The 26,399-nt window shown below is 40.2% G+C and overlaps 2 protein-coding genes across 2 annotated transcripts in view; both read right to left on the reverse strand.

Annotated features, from left to right (window-relative positions):
* The window catches only part of LOC139761947 (organic cation transporter protein-like), a 145,038-nt gene that overhangs the window by 92,632 nt on the left and 26,007 nt on the right, over window positions 1–26,399 (reverse strand). The window lies entirely within an intron of this gene.
* Window positions 5,143–5,472, reverse strand: LOC139762007 (EF-hand calcium-binding domain-containing protein 4B-like). The gene has a single exon (XM_071686789.1). It carries the CDS (start codon window positions 5,470–5,472, stop codon window positions 5,143–5,145), a length of 330 nt encoding a protein of 109 aa, XP_071542890.1.

Consider the following 26,399-nt stretch of genomic DNA (forward strand, 5'->3'; position numbering starts at 1 on the left):
ATAACGCTCTCTGGCCATTTCTCCTACTTACATACGCATACTTATGTATATCTCTCTTTTTAAACCAGGTATTCCCAATCACCAGTCCTTTTTCAGCACATAAATCTACAAGCTCTTCACCATTTCCATTTACAACACTGAACACCCCGTGTACACCAATTATTCCCTCAACTGCCACATTACTCACCTTTGCATTCAAATCACCCATCACTATAACCCGGTCTTGTGTATCAAAACTACTAACACGCTCACTCAGCTGCTCCCGAAAGACTTGCCTCTCATGATCTTTCTTCTCATTCCCAGGTGCATATGCACCAATAATCATCCATCTCTCTCCATCCACTTTCAGTTTTACCAATATCAATCTAGAGTTTACTTTCTTACACTCTATCACATACTCCCACCACTCCTGTTTCAGAAGTAGTGCTACTCCTTCCCTGCTTTTGTCCTCTCACTAACCCCTGACTTAACTCCCAAGACATTCCCAAACCACTCTTTCCCTTTACCCTTGAGATTCGTTTCACTCAGAGCCAAAACATTCAGGTTCCTTCCCTCAAACATACTATCTATCTCTCCTTTTTTCTCATCTTGGATACATCTACACACATACTGTCGTCTTCTACGACACGTGAGGAATGGGTGGGAAGTATTCTTTCTCCCTTATCCCCAGGGATATATATATATATATATATATATATATATATATATATATATATATATATATATATATATATATATATATATATATATATATATATATATACTTCCCACGCATTTCTCACGTGTCGCAGAAGGCGACTAAAGGGGATGGGAGCGGGGGGCTGGAAACCCTACCCTCCTTGTATTTTAACTTCCTAAAAGGGGAAACAGAAGAAGGAGTCACGCGGGGAGTGCTCCTCCTCCTCGAAGGCTCAGATTGGGGTGACTAAATGTGTGTGGATGTAAACAAGATGAGAAAAAAGGAGAGACAGGTAGTATTTTTGAGGAAAAGAACCTGGATGTTTTGGCTCTGAGTGAAACGAATCTCAAGGGTAAAGGGGAAGAGTGATTTGGGTGTGTCTTGGGAGTAAAGTCAAGGGTTAGTGAGAGGACAAGAGCAAGGGAAGGAGTAGCACTACTTCTGAAACAGGAGTGGTGGGAGTATGTGATAGAGTGTAAGAAGGTAAACTCTAGATTGATATGGGTAAAACTGAAAGTGGATGGAGAGAGATGGGTGACTATTGGTGCATATGCACCTGGGCATGTAAAGAAAGATCATGAGAGGCAAGTGTTTTGGGAGCAGCTGAGTGAGTGTGTTAGTAGTTTTGATGCACGGGACCGGGTTATAGTGACAGGTAATTTGAATACAAAGATGAGTAATGTGGCAGTTGAGGGAATAATTGGTGTACATGGGGTGCTCAGTGTTGTAAATGGAAATGGTGAAGAGCTTGTAGATTCATGTGCTGAAAAAGGACTGGCGATTGGGAGTACCTAGTTTAAAAAGAGAGATATACATAAGTATACGTATGTAAGTAGGAGAGATGGCCAGAGAGCGTTACTGGATTATGTGTTAATTGATAGGTGCGCGAAAGAGAGACTTTTGGATGTTAATGTGCTGAGAGGTGCAACTGGAGGGAAGTCTGATCATTATCTTGTGAAGGCGAAGGTGAAGATTTGTAGAGGTTTTCCGAAAAGAAGAGAGAATGTTGGGTTGAAAAGAGTGGTTAGAGTAAGTGAGCTTGGGAATGAGACTTGCGTGAGGAAGTACCAGAGGAGACTGAGTACATAATGGAAAAAGGTGAGAACAAAGGAGGTAAGGGGAGTTGGGGAGGAATGGGATGTATTTAGGGAAGCAGTGGTGGCTTGCACAAAAGATGCTTGTGGCATGAGAAGCGTGGGAAGTGGGCAGATTAGAAAGGGTAGTGAGTGGTGGGATGAAGAGGTAAGATCATTAGTGAAAGAGAAGAGAGAGGCATTTGGATGATTTTTGTAGGGAAATAATGCAAATGAGTAGGAGATGTATAAAAGAAAGAGGCATGAGGTTAAGAGAAAGGTGAAAGAGGCGAAAAAGAGGGCAAATGAGAGTTGGGGTGAGAGACAATCATTAAATTTTAGGGAGAATAAAAAGAAGTTCTGGAAGGAGGTAAATAAAGTGCGTAAGACGAGGGAACAAATGGGAACTTCAGTGAAAGGGGTTAATAAGGAGGTGATAACAAGTAGTGGTGATGATAGAAGGAGATGGAGTGAGTATATTGAAGGTTTGTTGAATGTGTTTGATGATAGAGTGGCAGAAATAGGGTGTTTTGGTCGAGGTGGTGTGCAAAGTGAGAGGGTTAGGGAGAATCATTTGGTAAACAGAGAAGCGGTAGTAACAGCTTTGCGATAGATGAAAGCCAGCAAGGCAGCGGGTTTAGATGGTATTGCAGTGGAATTTATTAAAAAAGGGGGTGACTGTATTGTTGACTGGTTGTTAAGGTTATTTAACGTATATATGAGTCATGGTGAGGTGCCTGAGGATTGGCGGAATGCTTGCATAGTGCCACTGTACAAAGGCAAAGGAGATAAAAGTGAGTGCTCAAACTACAGAGGTATAAGTTTGTTGAGCATTCCTGGGAAATTATATGGGAGGGTATTGACTGAGAGGGTGAAGGCATGTACAGAGCATCAGATTGTGGAGGAGCACTGTCTTTTCAGAAGTGGTAAAGGATGTGTGGATCAGGTGTTTGCTTTGAAGAATGTTTGTCAGAAATACTTAGAAATGAAATGGATTTGTTTGTAGCATTTATGGATCTGGAAAGGTGTATGATAGAGTTGATGGAGATGCTCTGTGGAAGGTATTAAGAATATATGGTGTGGGAGGCAAGTTGTGTAAAGTTTTTATCGAGGATGTAAGGCATGTGTACGTGAAGGAAGAGAGGAAAGTGATTGGTTCTCAGTGAATATAGGTTTGCGGCAGGGATGTGTGATGTCTATATGGTTGTTTAATTTGTTTATGGATGGGTTTGTTAGTGAGGTGAATGCAAGAGTTTTGGAAAGAGGGGCGGGTATGCAGTCTGTTGTGGACGAGAGAGCTTGGGAAGTGAGTCAGTTGTTGTTCGTTGATGATACAGAGCTGGTGGCTGATTTCATGTGAGAAACTGCAGAAGCTGGTGACTGAGTTTGGTAAAGTGTGTGAAAGAAGAAAGCTGAGAGTAAATGTGAATAAGAGCAAGGTTATTAGGTACAGTAGGGTTGTAGGACAGGTCAATTGGGAGGTAAGTTTGAATGGAGAAAAACTGGAGGAAGTGAAGTGTTTAAGATATCTGGGAGTGGATTTGGCAGCGAATGGAACCATGGAAGCGGAAATGAATTATAGGGTGGGGGAGGGGGTGAAAGTTCTGGGGGCGTTGAAGAATGTGTGGAAGTCGAGAACTCTATCACGGAAAGCAAAAATGGGTATGTTTGAAGGAATAGTGGTTCCAGCAGTGTTGTATGGTTGCGAGGCGTGGGCTGTAGATAGAGTTGTGCGGAGGAGGGTGGATTTGCTGGAAATGAGATGTCTGAGGACAATATGTGGTGGGAGGTGGTTTGATCGAGTAAGTAATAATAGGGTGAGAGAGATGTGTAACAATAAAAAGAATGTGGCTGAGAGAGCAGAAGAGGGTGTTTTGAAATGGTTTGGTCACATGGAGAGAATGAGTGAGGAAAGATTGACCAAGAGGTTATATGAGTCCGAGGTGGAGGGAACGAGGAGAAGTGAGAGACCAAGTTTTAGGTGGAAAGATGGAGTGAAAAAGATTTTGAGTGATCGGGGCCTAAACAGGCAGGAGGGTGAGAGGCGTGCAAGGAATAGAGCGAATTGGAACGATGTGGTATACCGGGGTTGCCGTGCCGTCAATGGATTGAACCAGGGCGTGTGAAGCGTCTGGGGTAAACCATGGAAAGTTGTGTGGGGCCTGGATGTGGAAAGGGAGCTGTGGTTCGGTGCATTATTACATGACGGGTAGAGACTGAACGTGAACTAATGTGGCCTTTGTTGTCTTTTCCTAGCGCTACCTCGTGCACTTGCGGGGGGAAAGGGCTGTTTTTTCATGAGTGGCGGGGTGGCGATGGAAATGAATATAGGCAGACAGTATGAATTATGTACATGTTTGTATATGTATTTGTCTGTGTGTGTATATATATGTATACGCTGAGATGTATAGGTATGTATACTTGCGTTTGTGGACGTGTTTGTATATACATGTGTATGTGGGTGGGTTAGGGCCATTCTTTCGTCTGTGTCCTTGCTCTACTTCGCTAACGCGGGAGACAGTGACAAAGCAAAATGAATAATAAGATATATATTTATATATATATATACATATATATATATATATATATATATATATATATATATATATATATATATATATATATATATATATATATATATATTTTTTTTTTTTTTTTTTTGGTTGTTTAATTTGTTTATGGATGGGGTTGTTAGGGAGGTGAATGCAAGAGTTTTGGAAAGAGGGGCAAGTATGAAGTCTGTTGGGGATGAGAGAGCTTGGGAAGTGAGTCAGTTGTTGTTCGCTGATGATACAGCGCTGGTGGCTGATTCATGTGAGAAACTGCAGAAGCTGGTGACTGAGTTTGGTAAAGTGTGTGAAAGAAGAATGTTAAGAGTAAATGATATATATATATATATATATATATATATATATATATATATATATATATATATATATATATATATATATATATATATATATATATATATATATATATATATCTTTCTTTCTTTCATACTATTCGCCATTTCCCGCGTTAGCAAGGTAGCGTTAAGAACAGAGGACTGGGCCTTTGAGGGAATACCCTCACCTGGCCCAATTCTCTGTTCCTTCTTTTGGAAAATTAAAAAAAAAAATGAGAGGGGAGGATTTCCAGCCCCCCGCTCCCAGACTTAATAAGTAAAAAGATATATATGACAGCACTTTAACACTTTTATTATTAGTCCTTGAGAAAAAGTGTTTTCTGTGGTGGGAATATAATGGTATTTCTAACACATTTATAAACACTACTGCTCATATCAATGCCTGAATAAGTAAATTCTATTGTCCAGTACTTGTAACATGAAATCAACTATTACTAAACAAATCATGACTAGATAAATATGATGACATTCGCTTTAATGCCTTATCAGCAGCACATCTTTTTCTTGAGTGGCTCTTGAAGTGTGATGGCTGTGGGAGCAATGATGTCATGCTCCTGCAGGGTGGTTAGAACAGCTGCTAAATGCAATATGGCTTCCTGTACCCCACTACCAGTTGCAGCAATGCACTGACATATGAAGCAGTTATTGTCCTTAGCCAGCCTGTACGCTACACTCTCATCAACGTGCTGATCTGCCTGCAGGTCTTCTTTATTCCCCAATACCATCACTATCACATCCTCTCCATCTGTCTCCTTGACTGAAGTTATCCAATCCACCACATTCAGAAAGGACTGTTCATTGGTAAGGTCATACATGACCACCACACCATCAGCCTTCCTGTAGTACTGTTTGGTGATGGACCGAAACCGTTCTTGGCCTGCAGTGTCCAATAGATGGAGTACTGCAAGCACACCACCCACCTACATATATATATATATATATATATATATATATATATATATATATATATATATATATATATATATATATATATACACATATATATATATATATATATATATATATATATATATATATATATATATATATATATATATATATATATATATATATATATATATATATATATATATATATATATATATATATATATATATATATATATATATATTAAATTTTAGGGAGAATAAAAAGATGTTCTGGAAGGAGGTAAATAAAGTGCGTAAGACAAGGGAGCAAATGGGAACTAATGGGCTAATGGGGAGGTGATAACAAGTAGTGGTGACGTGAGAAGGAGATGGAGTGAGTATTTTGAAGGTTTGTTGAATGTGTTTGATGATAGAGTGGCAGATATAGGGTGTTTTGGTCGAGGTGGTGTGCAAAGTGAGAGGGTTAGGGAAAATGATTTGGTAAACAGAGAAGAGGTAGTACAACCTTTGCGGAAGATGAAAGCCGGCAAGACAGCAGGTTTGGATGGTATTGCACTGGAATTTATTAAAAAAGGGGGTGACTGTATTGTTGACTGGTTGGTAAGGTTATTTAATGTATGTATGACTCATGGTGAGGTGCCTGAGGATTGGCGGAATGCGTGCATAGTGCCATTGTACAAAGGCAAAGGGGATAAGAGTGAGTGCTCAAATTACAGAGGTATAAGTTTGTTGAGTATTCCTGGTAAATTATATGGGAGGGTATTGATTGAGAGGGTGAAGGCATGTACAGAGCATCAGATTGGGGAAGAGCAGTGTGGTTTCAGAAGTGGTAGAGGATGTGTGGATCAGGTGTTTGCTTTGAAGAATGTATGTGAGAAATACTTAGAAAAGCAAATGGATTTGTATGTAGCATTTATGGATCTGGAGATGGCATATGATAGAGTTGATAGAGATGCTCTGTGGAAGGTATTAAGAATATATGGTGTGGGAGGCAAGTTGTTAGAAGCAGTGAAAAGTTTTTATCGAGGATGTAAGGCATGTGTACGTGTAGGAAGAGAGGAAAGTGATTGGTTCTCAGTGAATGTAGGTTTGCGGCAGGGGTGTGTGATGTCTCCATGGTTGTTTAATTTGTTTATGGATGGGGTTGTTAGGGAGGTGAATGGAAGAGTTTTGGAAAGAGGGGCAAGTATGAAGTCTGTTGGGGATGAGAGAGCTTGGGAAGTGAGTCAGTTGTTGTTCGCTGATGATACAGCGCTGGTGGCTGATTCATGTGAGAAACTGCAGAAGCTGGTGACTGAGTTTGGTAAAGTGTGTGAAAGAAGAAAGTTAAGAGTAAATGTGAATAAGAGCAAGGTTATTAGGTACAGTAGGTTTGAGGGTCAAGTCAGTTGGGAGGTGAGTTTGAATGGAGAAAAACTGGAGGAAGTGAAGTGTTTTAGATATCTGGGAGTGGATGTGGCAGCGGATGGAACCATGGAAGCGGAAGTGGATCATAGGGTGGGGGAGGGGGCGAAAATTCTGGGAGCCTTGAAGAATGTGTGGAAGTCGAGAACATTATCTCGGAAAGCAAAAATGGGTATGTTTGAAGGAATAGTGGTTCCAACGGATGTGCTGGATGTGCTGGAATTGAGATGTTTGAGGACAATGTGTGGTGTGAGGTGGTTTGATCGAGTAAGTAACGTAAGGGTAAGAGAGATGTGTGGAAATAAAAAGAGCGTGGTTGAGAGAGCAGAAGAGGGTGTTTTGAAATGGTTTGGGCACATGGAGAGAATGAGTGAGGAAAGATTGACCAAGAGGATATATGTGTCGGAGGTGGAGGGAACGAGGAGAAGAGGGAGACCAAATTGGAGGTGGAAGGATGGAGTGAAAAAGATTTTGTGTGATCGGGGCCTGAACATGCAGGAGGGTGAAAGGAGGGCAAGGAATAGAGTGAATTGGAGCGATGTGGTATACCGGGGTTGACGTGCTATCAGTTGATTGAATCAAGGCATGTGAAGCGTCTGGGGTAAACCATGGAAAGCTGTGTAGGTATGTATATTTGCGTGTGTGGACGTATGTATATACATGTGTATGGGGGTGGGTTGGGCCATTTCTTTCGCCTGTTTCGTTGCGCTACCTCGCAAACGCGGGAGACAGCGACAAAGCAAAAAAAAAAAAAAAAAAAATATATATATATATATATATATATATATATATATATATATATATATATATATATATACATATATATATATATATATATATATATATATATATATATATATATATATATATATATGTATATATATATATATATATATATATATATATATATATATATATATATATATATATATATATATATATATATATATATATATATATATATATATATATATATCAACTGACTATTATATTTCTCTCTTGTGTGTCCTATGATGATGTGATCATTACACGAAAGTGCACTTGGGAACTTTTCGTGTTTCATTTTCCCCGTGGACTCATAGGAATATACACACACACACACACACACACACACACACACACATATATATATATATATATATATATATATATATATATATATATATATATATATATATATATATATATATATATATATATATTGGAAAGGATCACAATTTTGCGCGTGATCAAGACATTTATATGAGTCCACGGGGAAAATGAAACATGAAAAGTTCCCAAGTGCACTTTCGTGTAATAATCACATTATCAGGGGAGACACAATTCTTGTCCCGTTCTTATCCTATATACTATATACTATATACTATATATTATATTTAATAATAATTTCACTTTGCTTCCCGTGTTGCTTAAATCCTTTAATGTAAATGTTGCCTATAGCAACAATAATACTATAAAGAATATCTTAATCAGGAATTCACCAGAAAATTCTCTCGGTTGCATCTATAAAGTGTCTTGTGGAAACTGTGATAAATTTTGTGTTGGTCAGACTGGTAAGGATCTTTCTGTTGGACTTAAGCAACATAAATATAGTATAAGAACGGGACAAGAATCAAATGCCTTGTTTAATCATGTTAAAAACTATGATCATTGTATTGACTGGAGTAACGCCATCTCAGTTATTAAGTCTAACTCTATTACAAAGAGAAATATCATTGAATCTTCTATTATTAAATACACAAAGAATTATAATCTTAATATTAGTGATGGTCTATACAAATTAGATAACTTTATTGTTGATAAGATTTGTAAAATGATAAGTTTATGAACGCTCGTTGTATGTTTTGGACAATCACATATTTACCAAATTGCATCCTAGCTTTGTCTCTTCGATGTATATCAACTGACTGTTATATTTCTCTCTTGTGTGTCCTATGATGATGTGATTATTACACGAAAGTGCACTTGGGAACTTTTCGTGTTTCATTTTCCCCGTGGACACATAGGAATATATATACACACACACACACACACACACACACATATGCATATATATATATATATATATATATATATATATATATATATATATATATATATATATATATATATATATATATATATATATATATATATATATTGGGGTGTCTAAATGTGTGCGGTTGTAACCAAGATCAGAAAAAAGGAGAGATAGGTAGTATGTTTGAGGAAAGGTAACCTGGATGTTTTGGCTCTGAGTGAAACTAAGCTCAAGGGTAAAGGGGAAGAGTGGTTTGGGAATGTCTTGGGAGTAAAGTCAGGACAAGAGCAAGGGAAGGAGTAGCACGTCTCCTGAAACAGGCGTGGTGGGAGTATGTGATAGACTGTAAGAAAGGAAACTCTAAATTGATATGGGTAAAACTGAAAGTGGATGGAGAGAGATTCGGGATTATTGGTGCATATGCTTCTGGGCATGAGAAGAGAGATCATGAAAGGCAAGTGTTTTGGGAGCAGCTGAGTGAGTGTGTTAGTAGTTTTGATGCACGAGTCCGGGTTATAGTGATGGGTGAATTGAATGCAAAGGTGAGTAATGTGGCAGTTGAGGGAATAATTGGTGTACATAGGATTTTCAGTGTTGTAAATGGAAATGGTGAAGAGCTTGTAGATTAATGTGCTGAAAAAGGACTGGTGATTAGGAATACATGGTTTAAAATGAGAGATATACATAAGTGTACGTAGGTAAGTAGGGGAAATGCCCGGAGAGCGTTATTGGATTACGTGTTTATTGGTAGGTGCGCGAAAGAGAGACTTTTGGATGTTAATGTGCTGAGAGGTGCAACTGGAGGGATGCCTGATCGTTATCTTATGGAGGCGAAGGTGAAGATTTGTAGAGGTTTTCAGAAAAGAAGGAAGAATGTTGGGGTGAAGAGAATGGTGAGAGTAAGCGAGCTTGAGAAGGAGACTTGTGTGAGGAAGTACGAGGAAAGACTGAGTATAGAAGGGAATATGGTGAGAACGAAGGACGTAAGGGGAGTAGGGGAGAAATGGGATGTATTTAGGGAAGCAGTGATGGCTTGCGCAAAAGATGCTTGTGGCATGAGAAGCGTGGGAGATGGGTAGATTAGAAAGGGTAGTGAGTGGTGGGATGATGAAGTAAGATTATTAGTGAATGAGAAGAGAGAGGCATTTGGACGATTTTTGCAGAAAATGATGCAAATGAGTGGGAGATGTTTAAAAGAAAGAGGCAGGATGTCAAGAGAAAGGTGAGAGGTGAAAAAGAGGGCAAATGAGAGTTGGGGTGAGAGAGTATCAGTAAATTTAAGGGAGAATAAAAAGATGGCTTGGAAGGATGTAAATAAAGTGCGTAAGACAAGGGAACAAATGGGAACTTCGGTTAAGGGGGCTAATGGAGAGGAGATAACAAGTAGTGGTGATGTGAGGAGATGGAATGAGTATTTTGAAGGCTTGTTGAATGTCTTTGATGATAGAGTGGCAGATATAGGGTGTTTTGGTCGAGGTAGTTTGCAAAGTGAGAGGGTTAGGGGTATTGATGTGGTAAACAGAGAACAGGTAGTAAAAGTTTTGCCAAAGATGAAAGCCGGCAAGGCAGCGGGTATGGATGGTATTGCATTGGAATTTATCAAAAAATGGGTGCCTGTATAGTTGACTGGTTGTCAAGGCTATTTAATGTATGCATGACTCACGGTGAGGTGCCTGAGGATTGGCGGAATGCTTGCATTGTGCCATTGTATAAAAGCAAAGGTGTTAAAAGTGCGTGCTCAAATTACAGAGTGATAAGTTTGCTGAGTATTCTTGGAAAATTATATGGGAGGGTATTGATTGAGAGGGTGAAGGCATGTATAGAGCATCAGATTGGGGAAGAGCAGTGTGGTTTCAGAAGTGGTAGAGGTTGTGTGGATCAGGTGTTTGCTTTGAAGAATATATGTGAGAAATACTTAGAAAAGCAAAGGTATTTGTTGTAACATTAATGGATCTGGAGAAGGCATATGATAGAGTTGACAGAGATGCTCTGTGGAAGGTATTAAGAATATTTGGTGTGGGAGGCAAGTTGTTAGAAGCAGTGAAAAGTTTTTATCGAGAATGTAAGGCATGTGAACGTGTAGGAAGAGTGGAAAGTGATTGTTTTCAGTGAATGTTGGTTTGCGGCAGGGTGTGTGATGTCTCCATGGTTGTCTAATTTGTTTATGGATGGGGTTGTTAGGGAGGTGAATGCAAGAATTTTTGTAACAGGGGCAAGTATGCAGTCTGTTGTGGACGAGAGAGCATGTGAAGTGAGTCAGTTGTTCGCTGATGATACAGTGCTGGTGGCTGATTTGTGTGAGAAACTGCAGAAGCTGGTGACTGAGTTTGGCAAAGTGTGTGGAAGAAGAAAGCTGAGAGTAAATGTGAATAAGAGCAAGGTTATTAGGTACAGTAGGGTAAAGGGACAAGTCAGTTGGGAGGTACGTTTGAATGGAGAAAAACTGGAGGAAGTGAAGTGTTTTAGATATCTGGTAGTGGATTAAGCAGTGGATGGAACCATGGAAGCGGAAGTGAATCGTAGGGTGGGGGAGGGGGCGAAAGCTCTGGGAGCGTTGAAGAATGTGTGGAAGGCGAGAACATTATCTCGGAAAGGAAAAATGGATATTTTTGAAGGAATATTGGTTCCAACAATGTTATATGGTTGGGAGGCGTGGGCTATAGATAAGGTTGTGCGGTAGAAGGTGAATGTGTTGGAAATGAGATGTTTGAGGACAATATGTGGTGTGAGGTGGTTTGCTCGAGTAAGTAATGAAAGGGTAAGAGAGATGTGTGGTAATGAAAAGAGTGTGGCTGAGAGAGCAGAAGAGGGTGTATTGAAATGGTTTGCTCACATGGAGAGAATGAGTGAGGAATGATTGAGAAAGAGGATATATGTGTCAGAGGTGGAGGGAACGAGAAGTGGGACACCAAATTGGAGGTGGAAGGATGGAGTCAAAAAGTTTTTGAGCGATCGAGGCCTGAGCATGCAGGAGGGTGAAAGGCTTGCAAGGAACAGAGTGAATCTGAACGATGTGGTATATCGGGGTCGACGTGCTGTCAATGGATTGAACCAGAGCATATAAAGCATATGGGGTAAACCATGGAAAGTTTGTTTGGCCTCGATGTGGAAAGGGATGTGTGGTTTCGGTGCATTGTACCTGACAGCTAGAGACTGAGTGTGAAAGAATGTGGCCTTTGTTGTCTTTTCCTAGTGCTAACCTCGCCTGTGTGCGGGGGGAGGCTGTTGTCATTTCATGTGAGGCTGGGTGGCGACGGGATTGAATAAAGGCAGTAAGTATGAATTAAGTACATATGTATACATGTATATGTCTTTGTATGTATATATATGTATACGTTGAAATGAAATATCAAAATCCACCCAGAATGATCGCGTTTCTAACCTTCATTATTCGCAAACACTCATACGTGACTATCAGTTTCTGCTGTCTGTATACGACATTTACGTGTTAATGCGAACATACAAGTGTTTAACAGTAGCAGGTTTGTAGTCTGAATTTCAATGGGGTTTAAGTACGATTTTCATACAATACGATTCCGCTTCCTCGACCGGAAACTTACAAATAAGCTATAGTCCAGCTTGTTGCACTCGTCGTATTCCGTGTCTAGAAATGTTCCTGTTTATCTAATGATATCAAAGGGCTGTGTTTGTCAAGCAATGCAATTCAGTTATATCATTTTGGATCGATCTTATGTCTATTTCAAATATATCTAATTTCTTTGTGTGATTTCCGTACGAAATATGAGTTGTGATTTGGTGATCGTCCATACATACCCAGACCGAGGTCTGGCGAGCACGGTTGCACCATACCCGCCCCCGTGTTATCGGTGGCTGGTGCTATAGGGACCGGACTCAATTTGACCTCCCCGCGTGGTGTGTCATATGGCCGTACCTGATCTCATTCGCCCTTGCCATGTGGTCCACTAACCGACCTTTACCGGGCCGCAACAGAAAAGTTTCCCCTGCGATTGTAAAGCAAGGTGACGTTTGATTCGTGCGGATAAGAGTTCGGATCCTTTAATGCTAAGGTGAATGTCGTCTTTTGTTGTACAATCTTCTGTCTCCTATGAAGTCGAGCCATAAGTCTTCGAATGATATGTTAGCATCTCTTCACAGGCGTCTTGGTTTGTCATTTTTTCCTGACGTTCTACTCAGGGTATAGTTGCCTACATTTTGTCTGATCTGTCCCTTCTGTAAATGATCCTGTCCAAAACTCTGAGACATCATTAGAATCAAATGTGCGACGTTTGATTGAAGGAGTAATCTTAGAGCAGGATCAATTTGATGTTCGTGATGCTCTTCCCAATGTTGTTCCTGATCCATCCTCACTTGACCTTAGATCTGAGCACTCCTGTCCTGTTGGCAAGATTGTGGTTGATAGTGAGTGTGTAGATTGTGCAGCTTTCATCTTCTTTTCCTTCTGTTTAATGTGGGGATTTCTACAACCAGGGTACTACACGAATCTCCCAGAATCACGAAATTGTTGTCGTCACTCTTCTCGTAAGTTGCTGACAACAACGATTGCTTGTGAGTGAGGCCCAGTGGAGGCGGGAGTCGGGGGTAGGACGGAAGCGCTGGGCACGGATGGAGTGTGGCGATGACTGAGGTGTGAGGTAGACCTGGAGGAGGTTACCGAATCAAGGCGGGAGAGAACCTTAGGTCTTGGGACCTTGATGGAGGGAACGGACTTTGGGTTTAGGTGGGGATGAGATGAGGTAGGATGACGGAGGGAGATGAGTGGGAGGGTGAACATGATGAGATTTAGGAGAGAGAGAGAGAGAGAGAGAGAGAGAGAGAGAGAGAGAGAGAGAGAGAGAGAGAGAGAGAGAGAGAGAGAGAGAGAGAGAGAGAGAGAGAGAGAGAGAGAGAGAGAGAGAGATCTGGAACCTATTAACCTAACCTACTCAGTCAAGCAATCACCAATGATCTCTCCAGTACTGACCTTGAAGAGGAGCAAATGATAAATTGGACAAGGATCTAGACAGGTGACATGAACGCTTCGAAAAAAGCGCAATAAGCTGGACTCTCTATCAGCTGACACAAGACATTATCATGCCTTCCTCCCACTCAGGAAATGATATAAAGTCAACACCGTTTCTCCCGCATCCCAGCCTACGCCAACTCCTACAACTGGCCATTTGTTCTATACCAACAGTGTTTTAAAGACCTCAAGCAGACCTTAAAGTGAAAAGTAGAACACCACATCCTGCATTGGGGAAACACGATTGATTCCCTAAGCCAGATATTATGACCGATAAACAAAATGGCAAGGAAATGCTAACCTCTGAGTTACGATCGCCCCTGATAGGGAAATACCTATTCCATTACAAGTAATCGAATACCCTTCAGCTCACATCCATGAGCAACGGGATTTGACCGGCGTAGAACCCCGATCCTCATGGATGTGAGAAGAAGGGTGTTCCAATAATTGTAATCCAATAGTCATTTTCTTATTAGCGTTCCCGACTACCACACAAAAGGTCCTTGGTTCGACTCCTAGCTGTTGAAGGGTATTATGTGTTTTATTGAAAGTGCGCGTTCATATGCATCACATTCGTGTTCGTATAGCTCCGCGGTTGTACACCAAGGTTCTGTAAAATGCTAACTTCTGGTAATGTGAGCCTGATGGGATTTGACCGGTGTAGATCCCGTTGCTCATGAATGTGAAACGAAGGGTATTCGATTACTTGTATACGAATAGTCATTTCCCTATTGGGGGGGATCATAGCCTAGTAGTAACGGTTCCTGACTGCCACGTAAAAGTTCCTGGGTTCGAATCCTGGCTGTTGGAGGGTATATATATATATATATATATATATATATATATATATATATATATATATATATATATATATATATATATATATATATATATATATATAGGGGAGAAAGAATACTTCCCACGCATTCCTCGCGTGTCGTAGGAGGCGATTAAAGGTGACGGGAGCGGGGGGCCAGAAACCCTCCCCTCCTTATATTTTAACTTTCTAAAAGGGGAAACAGAAGAAGGAGTCACGCGGGGAGTGCTCATCCTCCTCGAAGGCTCAGATTGGGGTGTCTAAATGTGTGTGGATGTAACCGAGATGAGAAAAAAGGAGAGATAGGTAATATGTTTGAGGAAAGGAACCAGGATGTTTTGGCTCTGAGTGAAACGAAGTTCAAGGGTAAAAGGGAAGAGTTGTTTGGGGATGTCTTGGGAGTAAAGTCAGGGGTTAGTGAGAGAACAAGAGCAAGGGAAGTAGTAGCACTACTCCAGAAACAGGAGTTGTAGGAGCATGTGATAGAGTGTAAGAAAGTAAGTTCTAGATTGATATGGGTAAAACTGAAAGTTGATGGAGAGAGATGGGTGATTATTGGTGCATATGCACCTGGGCATGAGAAGAAAGATCATGAGAGGCAAGTGTTTTGGGAGCAGCTAAATGAGTGTGTTAGTGATTTTGATGCACAAGACCGGGTTATAGTGATGGGTGATTTGAATGCAAAGGTGAGTAATGTGGCAGTTGAGGGAATAATTGGTATACATGGGGTGTTCAGTGTTGTAAATGGAAATGGTGAAGAGCTTGTAGATTTATGTGTTGAAAAAGGACTGGTGATTGGGAATACCTGGTTTGTGGTATGAGGTGGTTTGATCGAGTAAGTAATGTAAGGGTAAGAGAGATCTGTGGAAATAAAAAGAGTGTGGTTGAGAGGGCAGAAGAGGGTGTTTTGAAATGGTTTGGTCACATGGAGAGAATGAGTGAGGAAAGATTGACCAAGAGGATATATGTGTCGGAGGTGGAGGGAACGAGGAGAAGTGGGAGACCAAATTGGAGGTGGAAAGATGGAATGAAAAAGATTTTGAGTGATACGGGCTTAAACATGCAGGAGGGTGGAAAGTGTGCAAGGAATATAGTGAATTGGAACGATGTGGTATACCGGGGTCGACATGCTGTCAATGGATTGAACCAGGGCATGAGAAGCGTCTGGGGTAAACCATGGAAAGTTCTTTGGGGCCTGGATGTGGAAAGGGAGCTGTGGTTTCGGTGCATTATTACATGATAGCTAGAGACTGAGTGTGAACGAATGGGGCCTTTGTTGTCTTTTCCTAGCGCTACCTCGCACACATGAGGGGGGAGGGGGATGTTATTCCATGTGTGGCGAGGTGGCGATGGGAATAAATAAAGGCAGACAGTATGAATTATGTACATGTGTATATATGTATATGTCTGTGTGTGTATATATATATGTGTACATTCAAATGTATAGATATGTATATTTGCGTATGTGGACGTGTATGTATATACATGCTTTCGTCTGTTTCCTTGCGCTCCCTCGCTAACGCAGGAGACAGCGACAAAGCAATACATATATATATATATATATATATATATATATATATATATATATATATATATATATATGTATATATATGTTATCCCTGGGGATAGGGGAGAAAGAATACTTCCCACGTATTCCCTGCGTGTCGTAGAAGGCGACTAAAAGGGAAGAGAGCGGGGGGCTGGAAATCCTCCCCTCTCATTTTCTTTTTTAATTTTCCAAAAGAAGGAACAGAGAAGGGGGCCAGGTGAGGATATTCCCTCAAAGGCCCAGTCCTCTGTTCTTAACGCTACCTCGCTAATGCGGGAAATGGTGAATAGTATGAAAGAGAGAAAAGAAAGATATATATATATATATATATATATATATATATATATATATATATATATATATATATATATATATATATATATATATATATATATATATATATATATATGTATATATATATATATATATATATATATATATATATATATATATATATATAAATATATATATATATATATATCTTTCAAACTATTCGCCATTTCCCGCATTAGCGAGGTAGCGTTAAGAACAGAGGACTGGGCCTTTGAGGGAATACCCTCACCTGGCCCAATTCTCTGTTCCTTCTTTTGAAAAAAAAAAAAAAAAAAAAAAACCAAACAAACCGAGAGGGGAGGATTTCCAGCCCCCCGCTCCCTCCCCTTTTAGTCGCCTTCTACGACACGCAGGGAATACGTGGGAAGTATTCTTAATCCCCTATCCCCAGGGATAATATATATATATATATATATATATATATATATATATATATATATATATATATATATATATATATATATATATATTCATATATATATACATATGTGTGTGTGTGTGTGTGGATCAGGTGTTTTCAAAATGAGAAGGAGCAGTGTGGTTTCAGAAGTGGTAGAGGATGCGTGGATCAATTGTTTGTTTTGAATAATGTATGTGAGAAATACGTAGAAAAGCAAACGGTTTTGTATGTAGCATTTATGGATATGGAGAAGGTATATGATAGAGTTGATAGAGATGCTCTAATGAAGGGATTAAGAATATATGGTGTGGGAGGCAAGTTGTTAGAATCAGTGAAAAGTTTTATCGAGGATGTAAGGCATGTGTAAGAGTAGGAAGAGAGGGAAGTGAGTGGTTCTCAGTGAATATAGGTTTGCGGCAGGGGTACGTGATGTCTCCATGGTTGTTTAATTTGTTCATGGATGGGGTTGTTAGGGAGGTGAATGCAAGAGTTTTGGAAAGAGGGGCAAGTATGCAATCTGTTTTGGATGAGAGAGCTTGGGAAGTGAGTCAGTTGTTGTTCGCTGATGATACAGCGCTGGTGGCTCATTCGTGTGAGAAACTGCGGTAGCTGGTGACTGAGTTTGGTAAAGTGTGTGAAAGAAGAAAGTTAAGAGTAAATGTGAATAAGAGCAAGGATATTAGGTACAGTAGGGTTGAGGGACAAGTCAATTGGAAGGCAAGTTTGAATGGAGAAAAACTGGAGGAGGTGAAATGTTTTAGGTATCCGGGAGTGGATGTGGCAGCGGATGGAACCATGAAAGCGGAAGTGAGTCATAGGGTGGGGGAGGGAGCGAAAGTTCTGGGAGCGTTGAAGAATGTGTGGAAGTCGAGAACGGTATCTCGGAAAGCAAAAATTGATATGTTTGAAGGAATAGTGGTTCCAACAATGTTGTATGGTTGTGAGGCGTGGGCTATGGATAGAGTTTTGTGGAGGTGGGTGGATGTGCTGGAAATGAGATTTTTGAGGATAATATGTATTGTGAGGTGGTTTGATCGCGTAAGTAATGAAAGGGAATGAGAGATGTGTGGTAATAAAAAGAGTGTGGCTGAGAGAGCAGAAGAGGGTGTTTTGAAGTGGTTTGGTCATATGGAGAGGATGGGTGAGGAAAGATTTACAAAGAGGATATATGTGCCAGAGGTGTAGGGAACGAGAAGTGGGAGAGCAAATTGGAGGTGGAAAGATGGAGTGAAAAAGATTTTGAGTGATCGGGGCCTGAAGATGCAGGAGGGTGAAAGGCGTGCAAGGAATAGAGTGAATTGGAACGATGCTGTATAACCGGGTCGACGTGCTGTCAATGGATTGAACCAGGGCATGTGAAGCGTCTGGGGTAAACTATGGAAAGTTTAGTTGGGCCTGGATGTGGAAAAGAAGCTGTGGTTTCGGTGCATTATACATGACAGCTAGAGACTGAGTATGAACGAATGTGGAATTTTCTTCTTTTTCTAGCGCTACCAACTAGTCAACAACACAGTCACCCCCTTTTTTGATAAGATCCAGTGCTGTACCATCCAAACCCGCTGCAGTGCCGGCTTTCATCTTCCGCAAAGTTTTCACTTCCTCTACTATGTTTACCAAATCATTCTCCATAACCCTCTCACTTCGCACGCCACTTCGTCCAAAACACCCTATATCTGCCACTCTATCATCTAACACATTCAACAAACCTTCAAAACACTCACTCCATCTTCTCACATCACCACTACTTGTTATCACCTCCCCATTAGCCCCCTTCACCGATGTTGCCATTTGTTCTCTTGTCTCACGCACTTTATTTACCTCCATCCAAAATATCTTTTTATTCTCCACAAAATCTGATGATACTCTCTCACCCCAACTCTCATTTGTCCTCTTTTTCACCTCTTGCACCTTTCTCTTGATGTCCTGCCTCTTTTTTTTTTTTTTATACATCTAGTTATTTCGCCATTTCACCGGAAAACTCGTCCAAAAGCCACTCTCTTCTCTTTCACTAATAATCTTACTTCTTCATCCCACTACTCTTTCTAATCTGCCCACCTCCCACGCTTCTGATGCCACAAGCATCTTTTGCACAAGCCATCACTACTTCCCCAAATACATTCTATTCTTCTCCCTCTCCCTTTACGTCCTTTGCTGTCACCTTTTTCCATTCTGCACACATGTCTCCTTCCCAAGCTCACTTACTCTCACCACTCTCTTCACCCAAACATTATCTCTTCTTTTCTGAAAGCCTCTTCACCTTCGCCTCCACAAAATAATGATCAGACATCCCTACAGTTGCACCTCTCAGGACATTAACATCCAAAAGTCTCTCTTTCAAGCGCCTATCAATTACCACGTAATCCAATAACGCTCTCTGGTCATCTCTCTTACTTACATATGTATGCTTACGTATATCTCTCTTTCTAAACCATGTATTCTCAATCACCAGTCTTTTTTCAGCACATAAATCTGCAAGCTCTTCACTATTTCCATTTACAACACTGAACACCCCATGTACACCAATTATTCCCTCAATTGTCACATTAGTCACCTTTGCATTCAAATCCCCCGTCACTATAACCCGGTCTTGTGCATCAAAACTACTAACGCACTCACTTAGCTGCCTCCAAAACACTTGCCTTTCATGATCTTTCTTTTCATGCCCAGGTGCATAAGCACCAACAATCACCCATCTCTCTCCATCCACTTTCAGATTTACCCATATCAATCTAGAGTTTACTTTGTTTCACTCTATCACACTCCCACCAATCCTGTTTCAGGAGTAGTGCTACTCCTTCCCTTGCTCTTGTCCTCTCCAACCCCTGACTTTACTCCAAAATCATTCCCAAACTACTCTTCCCCTTTACCCTTGAGCTTCGTTTCGCTTAGAGCCAAAACATCCTGGTTCCTTTCCTCAAACATAATACCTATCTCTCTTTTTTTTCTCATCTTGGTTACATCCACATACATTCAGACACCCCAGTCTGAGCCTTCGAGGAGGATGAGCTCTCTCCGCGTGACTCCTTCTACTGTTCTCCCTTTTAGAAAGTTGAAATACAAGGAGGGGAGGGTTTTTAACCCCGCTCCCGTCCCCTTCAGTCGCTTTCTTCGACACGTGAGGAATGCGTGGGAAGTCTTCTTTCTTCCCTATCCCAGATGATATATATATATATATATATGTATATATATATATATATATATATATATATATATATATATATATATATATATATATATATATATATATATATATATATATATATATATATTTATCCCTGGGGATAGGGGAGAAAGAATACTTCCCACGTATTCCCTGCGTGTCGTAGAAGGCGACTAAAAGGGGAGGGAGCGGGTGGCTGGAAATCCTCCCCTTTCTTGTTTTTTTAAATTTTCCAAAAGAAGGAACAGAGAAGGGGGTCAGGTGAGGATATTCCCTCTAAGGCCCAGTTCTATGTTCTTAACGCTACCTTGCTAACGCGAGAAATGGCAAATAGTATGAAAAAAAAAAAAAAAAAAAAAAAATATATATATATATATATATATATATATATATATATATATATATATATATATATATATATGCATATATTTATTTATTTATTTATGTATTTATCGCGTCAGCGAGGTAGCGCAAGGAAACAGACGAAAGAATGGCCCAACCCGCCCACATACACATGTATATACATACACGTCCACACACGCAAATATACATACCTATACATCTCAATGTACACATATATATATACACACACAGACATATATATATATATACACATGTACATAATTCATACTGTCTGCCTTTATTTGTTCCCATCGCCACCTCGCCACACATGGAATAACAACCCCCTCCCCCCTCATGTGTGCGAGGTAGCGCTAGGAAAGGACACCAAAGGCCCCATTCGTTCACACTCGGTCTCTAGCTGTCATGTAATAATGCACCGAAACCACAGCTCCCTTTCCACATCCAGGCCCCACACAACTTTCCATGGTTTACCCCAGACGCTTCACATGCCCTGGTTCAATCCATTGACAGCACGTCGACCCCGGTATACCACATCGTTCCAATTCACCCTCGTCCTTGCACGCCTTTCACCCTCCTGCATGTTCAGGCCCCGATCACTCAAAATCTTTTTCACTCCATCTTTCCACCTCCAATTTGGTCTCCCACTTCTCCTCGTTCCCTCCTCCTCTGACACATATATCCTATTTGTCAATATTTCCTCACTCATTCTCTCCATGTGACCAAACCATTTCAAAAAAACCCTCTTCTGCTCTCTCAACCATACTCTTTTTATTTCCATACATCTCTCTTACCCTTACATTACTTACTCGATCAAACCACCTCACACCACATATTGTCCTCAAACATCTCATTTGCAGCACATCCACCCTCCTGCGCACAACTCTATCCATAGCCCACGCCTCGCAACTATACAACATTGTTGGAACCACTATTCCTTCAAACATACCCATTTTTGCTTTCCGAGATAATGTTCTCGACTTCCAAACATTCTTCAAGGCTCCCAGAATTTTCGCCCTCTCCCCCACCCTATGATTCACTTCCGCTTCCATGGTTCCATCCGCTGCCAGATCCACTCCCAGATATCTAAAACACATTACTTCCTCCAGTTTTTCTCCATTCAAACTTACCTCCCAGTTGACTTGACCCTCAACCCTACTGTACCTAATAACCTTGCTCTTATTCACATTTACTCTTAACTTTCTTCTTTCACACACTTTACCAAACTCAGTCACCAGCTTCTGCAGTTTCTTACATGAATCAGCCACCAGCGCTGTATCATCAGCGAACAACAACTGACTCACTTCCCAAGCTCTCTCATCCACAACAGACTGCATACTTGCCCCTCTTTCCAAAACTCTTGCATTCACCTCCCTAACAACCCCATCCATAAACAAATTAAACCACCATGGAGACATCACATACCCCTTCCGCAAACGTACATTCATTGAGAACCAATCACTTTCCTCTCTTCCTACACGTACACATGCCTTACATCCTCGATAAAAACTTTTTACTGCTTCTAACAACTTGCCTCCTACACCATATATTCTTAAAACCTTCCACAGAGCATCTCTATCAACTCTATCATATGCCTTCTCCAGATCCATAAATGCTACAAACAAATCCATTTGTTTTTCTAAGTATTTCTCTCATACATTCTTCAAAGCAAACACCTGATCCACACATCCTCTACCACTTCTGAAACCACAGCGCTCTTCCCCAATCTGATGCTCTGTACACGCCTTCACCCTCTCAATCAACACCCTCCCATATAATTTACCAGGAATACTCAACAAGCTTATACCTCTGTAATTTGAGCACTCACTCTTGTCCCCTTTGCCTTTGTACAATGGCATTATGCAATCATTCCGCCAATCCTCAGGCACCTCACCATGAATCATACATACATTAAATAACCTTACCAACCAGTCAACAATACAGTCACCCCCTTTTTTTAATAAATTCCACTGCAATACCATCCAAACCCGCTGCATTGCCGGCTTTCAACTTCCGCATAGCTTTTACTACCTCTTCTCTTTTTACCAAATAATTTTCCCTAACCCTCTCACTTTGCACACCACCTCGACCAAAACACCCTACATCTGCCACTCTATCATCAAACACATTCAACAAACCTTCAAAATACTCACTCCATCTCCTTCTCACATCACCACTACTTGTTATCACCTCCCCATTAGCCCCCTTCTGGAGAAGGCATATGATAGAGTTGATAGAGATGCTCTGTGGAAGGTATTAAGATTATATGGTGTGGGAGGCAAGTTGTTAGAGGCAGTGAAAAGTTTTTATCGAGGATGTAAGGCATGTGTACATGTAGGAAGAGAGAAAAGTGATTGGTTCTCAGTGAATATAGGTTTGCGGCAGGAGTGTGTGATGTCTCCATGGTTGTTTAATTTGTTTATGGATGGGGTTGTTTGGGAGGTGAATGCAAGAGTTTTTGAAAGAGGGGCAAGTATGCAGTCTGTTGTGGATGAGAAAGCTTGGGAAGTGGGTCAGTTGTTGTTCGCTGATGATACAGCGCTGGTGGCTGATTCATGTAATAAACTGCAGAAGCTGGTGACTGAGTTTGGTAAAGTGTGTGAAAGAAGAAAGTTAAGAGTAAATGTGAATAGGTAAGTATATTTGCGTGTGTGGACGTGTATGTATATACATATGTATGTGGGTGGGTTGAGCAATTCTTTCGTCTGTTTCCTTGCGCTACCTCGCTAACGCGGGAGACAGCAACAAAGCAAAATAAATAAATAGATAAGATATATATACATATACATATATATATATATATATATATATATATATATATATATATATATATATATATATATATATATATATATATATATATATATACATATATATATATATATATATATATATATATATATATATATATATATATATATATATATATATGTATATATATATATATATATATATATATATATATATATACATATATATATATATATATATATATATGTATATATATATATATATATATATATATATATATATATATATATATATATATATATATATATATATATATATATATATATATATACATATATATATATATATATATATATATATATATATATATATATATATATATATATATATATATATATATATATATATATATATATATGTATATGTATATATATCTTATCTATTTATTTATTTTGCTTTGTTGCTGTCTCCCGCGTTAGCGAGGTAGCGCAAGGAAACAGACGAAAGAATTGCTCAACCCACCCACATACATATGTATATACATACACGTCCACACACGCAAATATACTTACCTATTCACATTTACTCTTAACTTTCTTCTTTCACACACTTTACCAAACTCAGTTGCTGTCACCATGAGTCATACATACATTAAATAAACTTACCAACCAGTCAACAATACAGTCATCCCCTTTTTTAATAAATTCCACTGCAATACCATCCAAACCTGCTGCCTTGCCGGCTTTCATCTTCCGCAAAGCTTTTACTACCTCTTCTCTGTTTACCAAATCATTTTCCCTAACCCTCGCACTTTGCACACCACCTCGACCAAAACTCCCTATATCTGCCACTCTATCATCAAACACATTCAACAAACCTTCAAAATACTCACTCCATCTCCTTCTCACATCACCACTACTTGTTATCACCTCCCCATTTGCGCCTTTCACTGAAGTTCCCATTTGCTCCCTTGTCTTACGCACTTTATTTACCTCCTTCCAGAACATCTTTTTATTCTCCCTAAAATTTGATGATACTCTCTCACCCCAACTCTCATTTGCCCTTTTTTTCACCTCTTGCACCTTTCTCTTGACCTCCTGTCTCTTTCTTTTATACGTCTCCCACTCAATTTCATTTTTTCCCTGTGTGTGTGTGTGTGTATGTGTGCGTGTGTGTGTGTATGTGTGTGTATGTGTATATATATATGTATATTATCCCTGGGGATAGGGGTGAAAGAATACTTCCCACGTATTCCTCGCGTGTCGTAGAAAGCGACTAGAGGGGACTGGAGCGGGGGGCCAGAAATCCTCCCCTCCTTGTATTTTTTTAACTTTCTAAAATGGGAAACAGAAGAAGGAGTCACGCGGGGAGTGCGCCATCCTCCTCGAAGGCTCAGATTGGGGTGCCTAAATGTGTGTGGATGTAACCAAGATGTGAAAAAAGGAGAGATAGGTAGTATGTTTGAGGAAAGGAACCTGGATGTTTTGGCTCTGAGTGAAACGAAGCTCAAGGGTAAAGGGGAAGAGTGGTTTGGGAATGTCTTTGGAGTAAAGTCAGGGGTTAGTGAGAGGACAAGAGCAAGGGAAGGAGTAGCAGTACTCCTGAAACAGGAGTTGTGGAAGTATGTGATAGAATGTAAGAAAGTAAATTCTCGATTAATATGGGTAAAACTGAAAGTTGATGGAGAGAGATGGGTGATTATTGGTGCATATGCACCTGGGCATGAGAAGAAAGATCATGAGAGGCAAGTGTTTTGGGAGCAGCTGAATGAGTGTGTTAGTGGTTTTGATGCACGAGACCGGGTTATAGTGTTGGGTGATTTGAATGCAAAGGTGAGTAATGTGGCAGTTGAGGGAATAATTGGTATACATGGGGTGTTCAGTGTTGTAAATGGAAATGGTGAAGAGCTTGTCGATCTATGTGCTGAAAAAGGACTGATGATTGGGAATACCTGGTTTAGAAAGCGAGATATACATAAGTATACTTATGTAAGTAGGAGAGATGGCCAGAGAGCGTTATTGGATTACGTGTTAATTGACAGGCGCGCGAAAGAGAGACTTTTGGATGTTAATGTGCTGAGAGGTGCAACTGGAGGGATGTCTGATCATTATCTTGTGGAGGCTAAGGTGAAGATTTGTATGGGTTTCCAGAAACGAAGAGTGAATGTTGGGGTGAAGAGGGTGGTGAGAGTAAGTGACCTTGGGAAGGAGACTTGTGTGAGGAAGTACGAGGAGAGACTGAGTACAGAATGGAAAAAGGTGAGAACAATGGAAGTAAGGGGAGTGGGGGAGGAATGGGATGTATTTAGGGAATCAGTGATGGATTGCGCAAAAGATGCTTGTGGCATGAGAAGAGTGGGAGGTGGGTTGATTAGAAAGGGTAGTGAGTGGTGGGATGAAGAAGTAAGAGTATTAGTGAAAGAGAAGAGAGAGGCATTTGGACGATTTTTGCAGGGAAAAAATGCAATTGAGTGGGAGATGTATAAAAGAAAGAGACAGGAGGTCAAGAGAAAGGTGCAAGAGGTGAAAAAGAGGGCAAATGAGAGTTGGGGTGAGAGAGTATCATTAAATTTTAGGGAGAATAAAAAGATGTTCTGGAAGGAGGTAAATAAAGTGCGTAAGACAAGGGAGCAAATGGGAACTTCAGTGATGGGCGCAAATGGGGAGGTGATAACAAGTAGTGGTGATGTGAGAAGGAGATGGAGTGAGTATTTTGAAGGTTTGTTGAATGTGTTTGATGATAGAGTGGCAGATATAGGGTGTTTTGGTCGAGGTGGTGTGCAAAGTGAGAGGGTTAGGGAAAATGATTTGGTAACAGAGAAGAGGTAGTAAAAGCTTTGCGGAAGATGAAAGCCGGCAAGGCAGCAGGTTTGGATGGTATTGCAGTGGAATTTATTAAAAAAGGGGGTGACTGTATTGTTGACTGGTTGGTAAGGTTATCTAATGTATGTATGACTCATGGTGAGGTGCCTGAGGATTGGCGGAATGCGTGCATAGTGCCATTGTACAAAGGCAAAGGGATAAGAGTGAGTGCTCAAATTACAGAGGTATAAGTTTGTTGAGTTTTCCTGGTAAATT

This window comes from Panulirus ornatus, chromosome 42 (genome assembly GCF_036320965.1).
Source record: "Panulirus ornatus isolate Po-2019 chromosome 42, ASM3632096v1, whole genome shotgun sequence".
Classification (NCBI taxonomy): domain Eukaryota; kingdom Metazoa; phylum Arthropoda; class Malacostraca; order Decapoda; family Palinuridae; genus Panulirus; species Panulirus ornatus.

What these genes read in the sequence shown, in the direction of transcription:
- LOC139762007 (XM_071686789.1), bottom strand. Translation starts at nt 5,472, where the DNA reads ATGTATGACCTTACCAATGAACAGTCCTTTCTGAATGTGGTGGATTGG.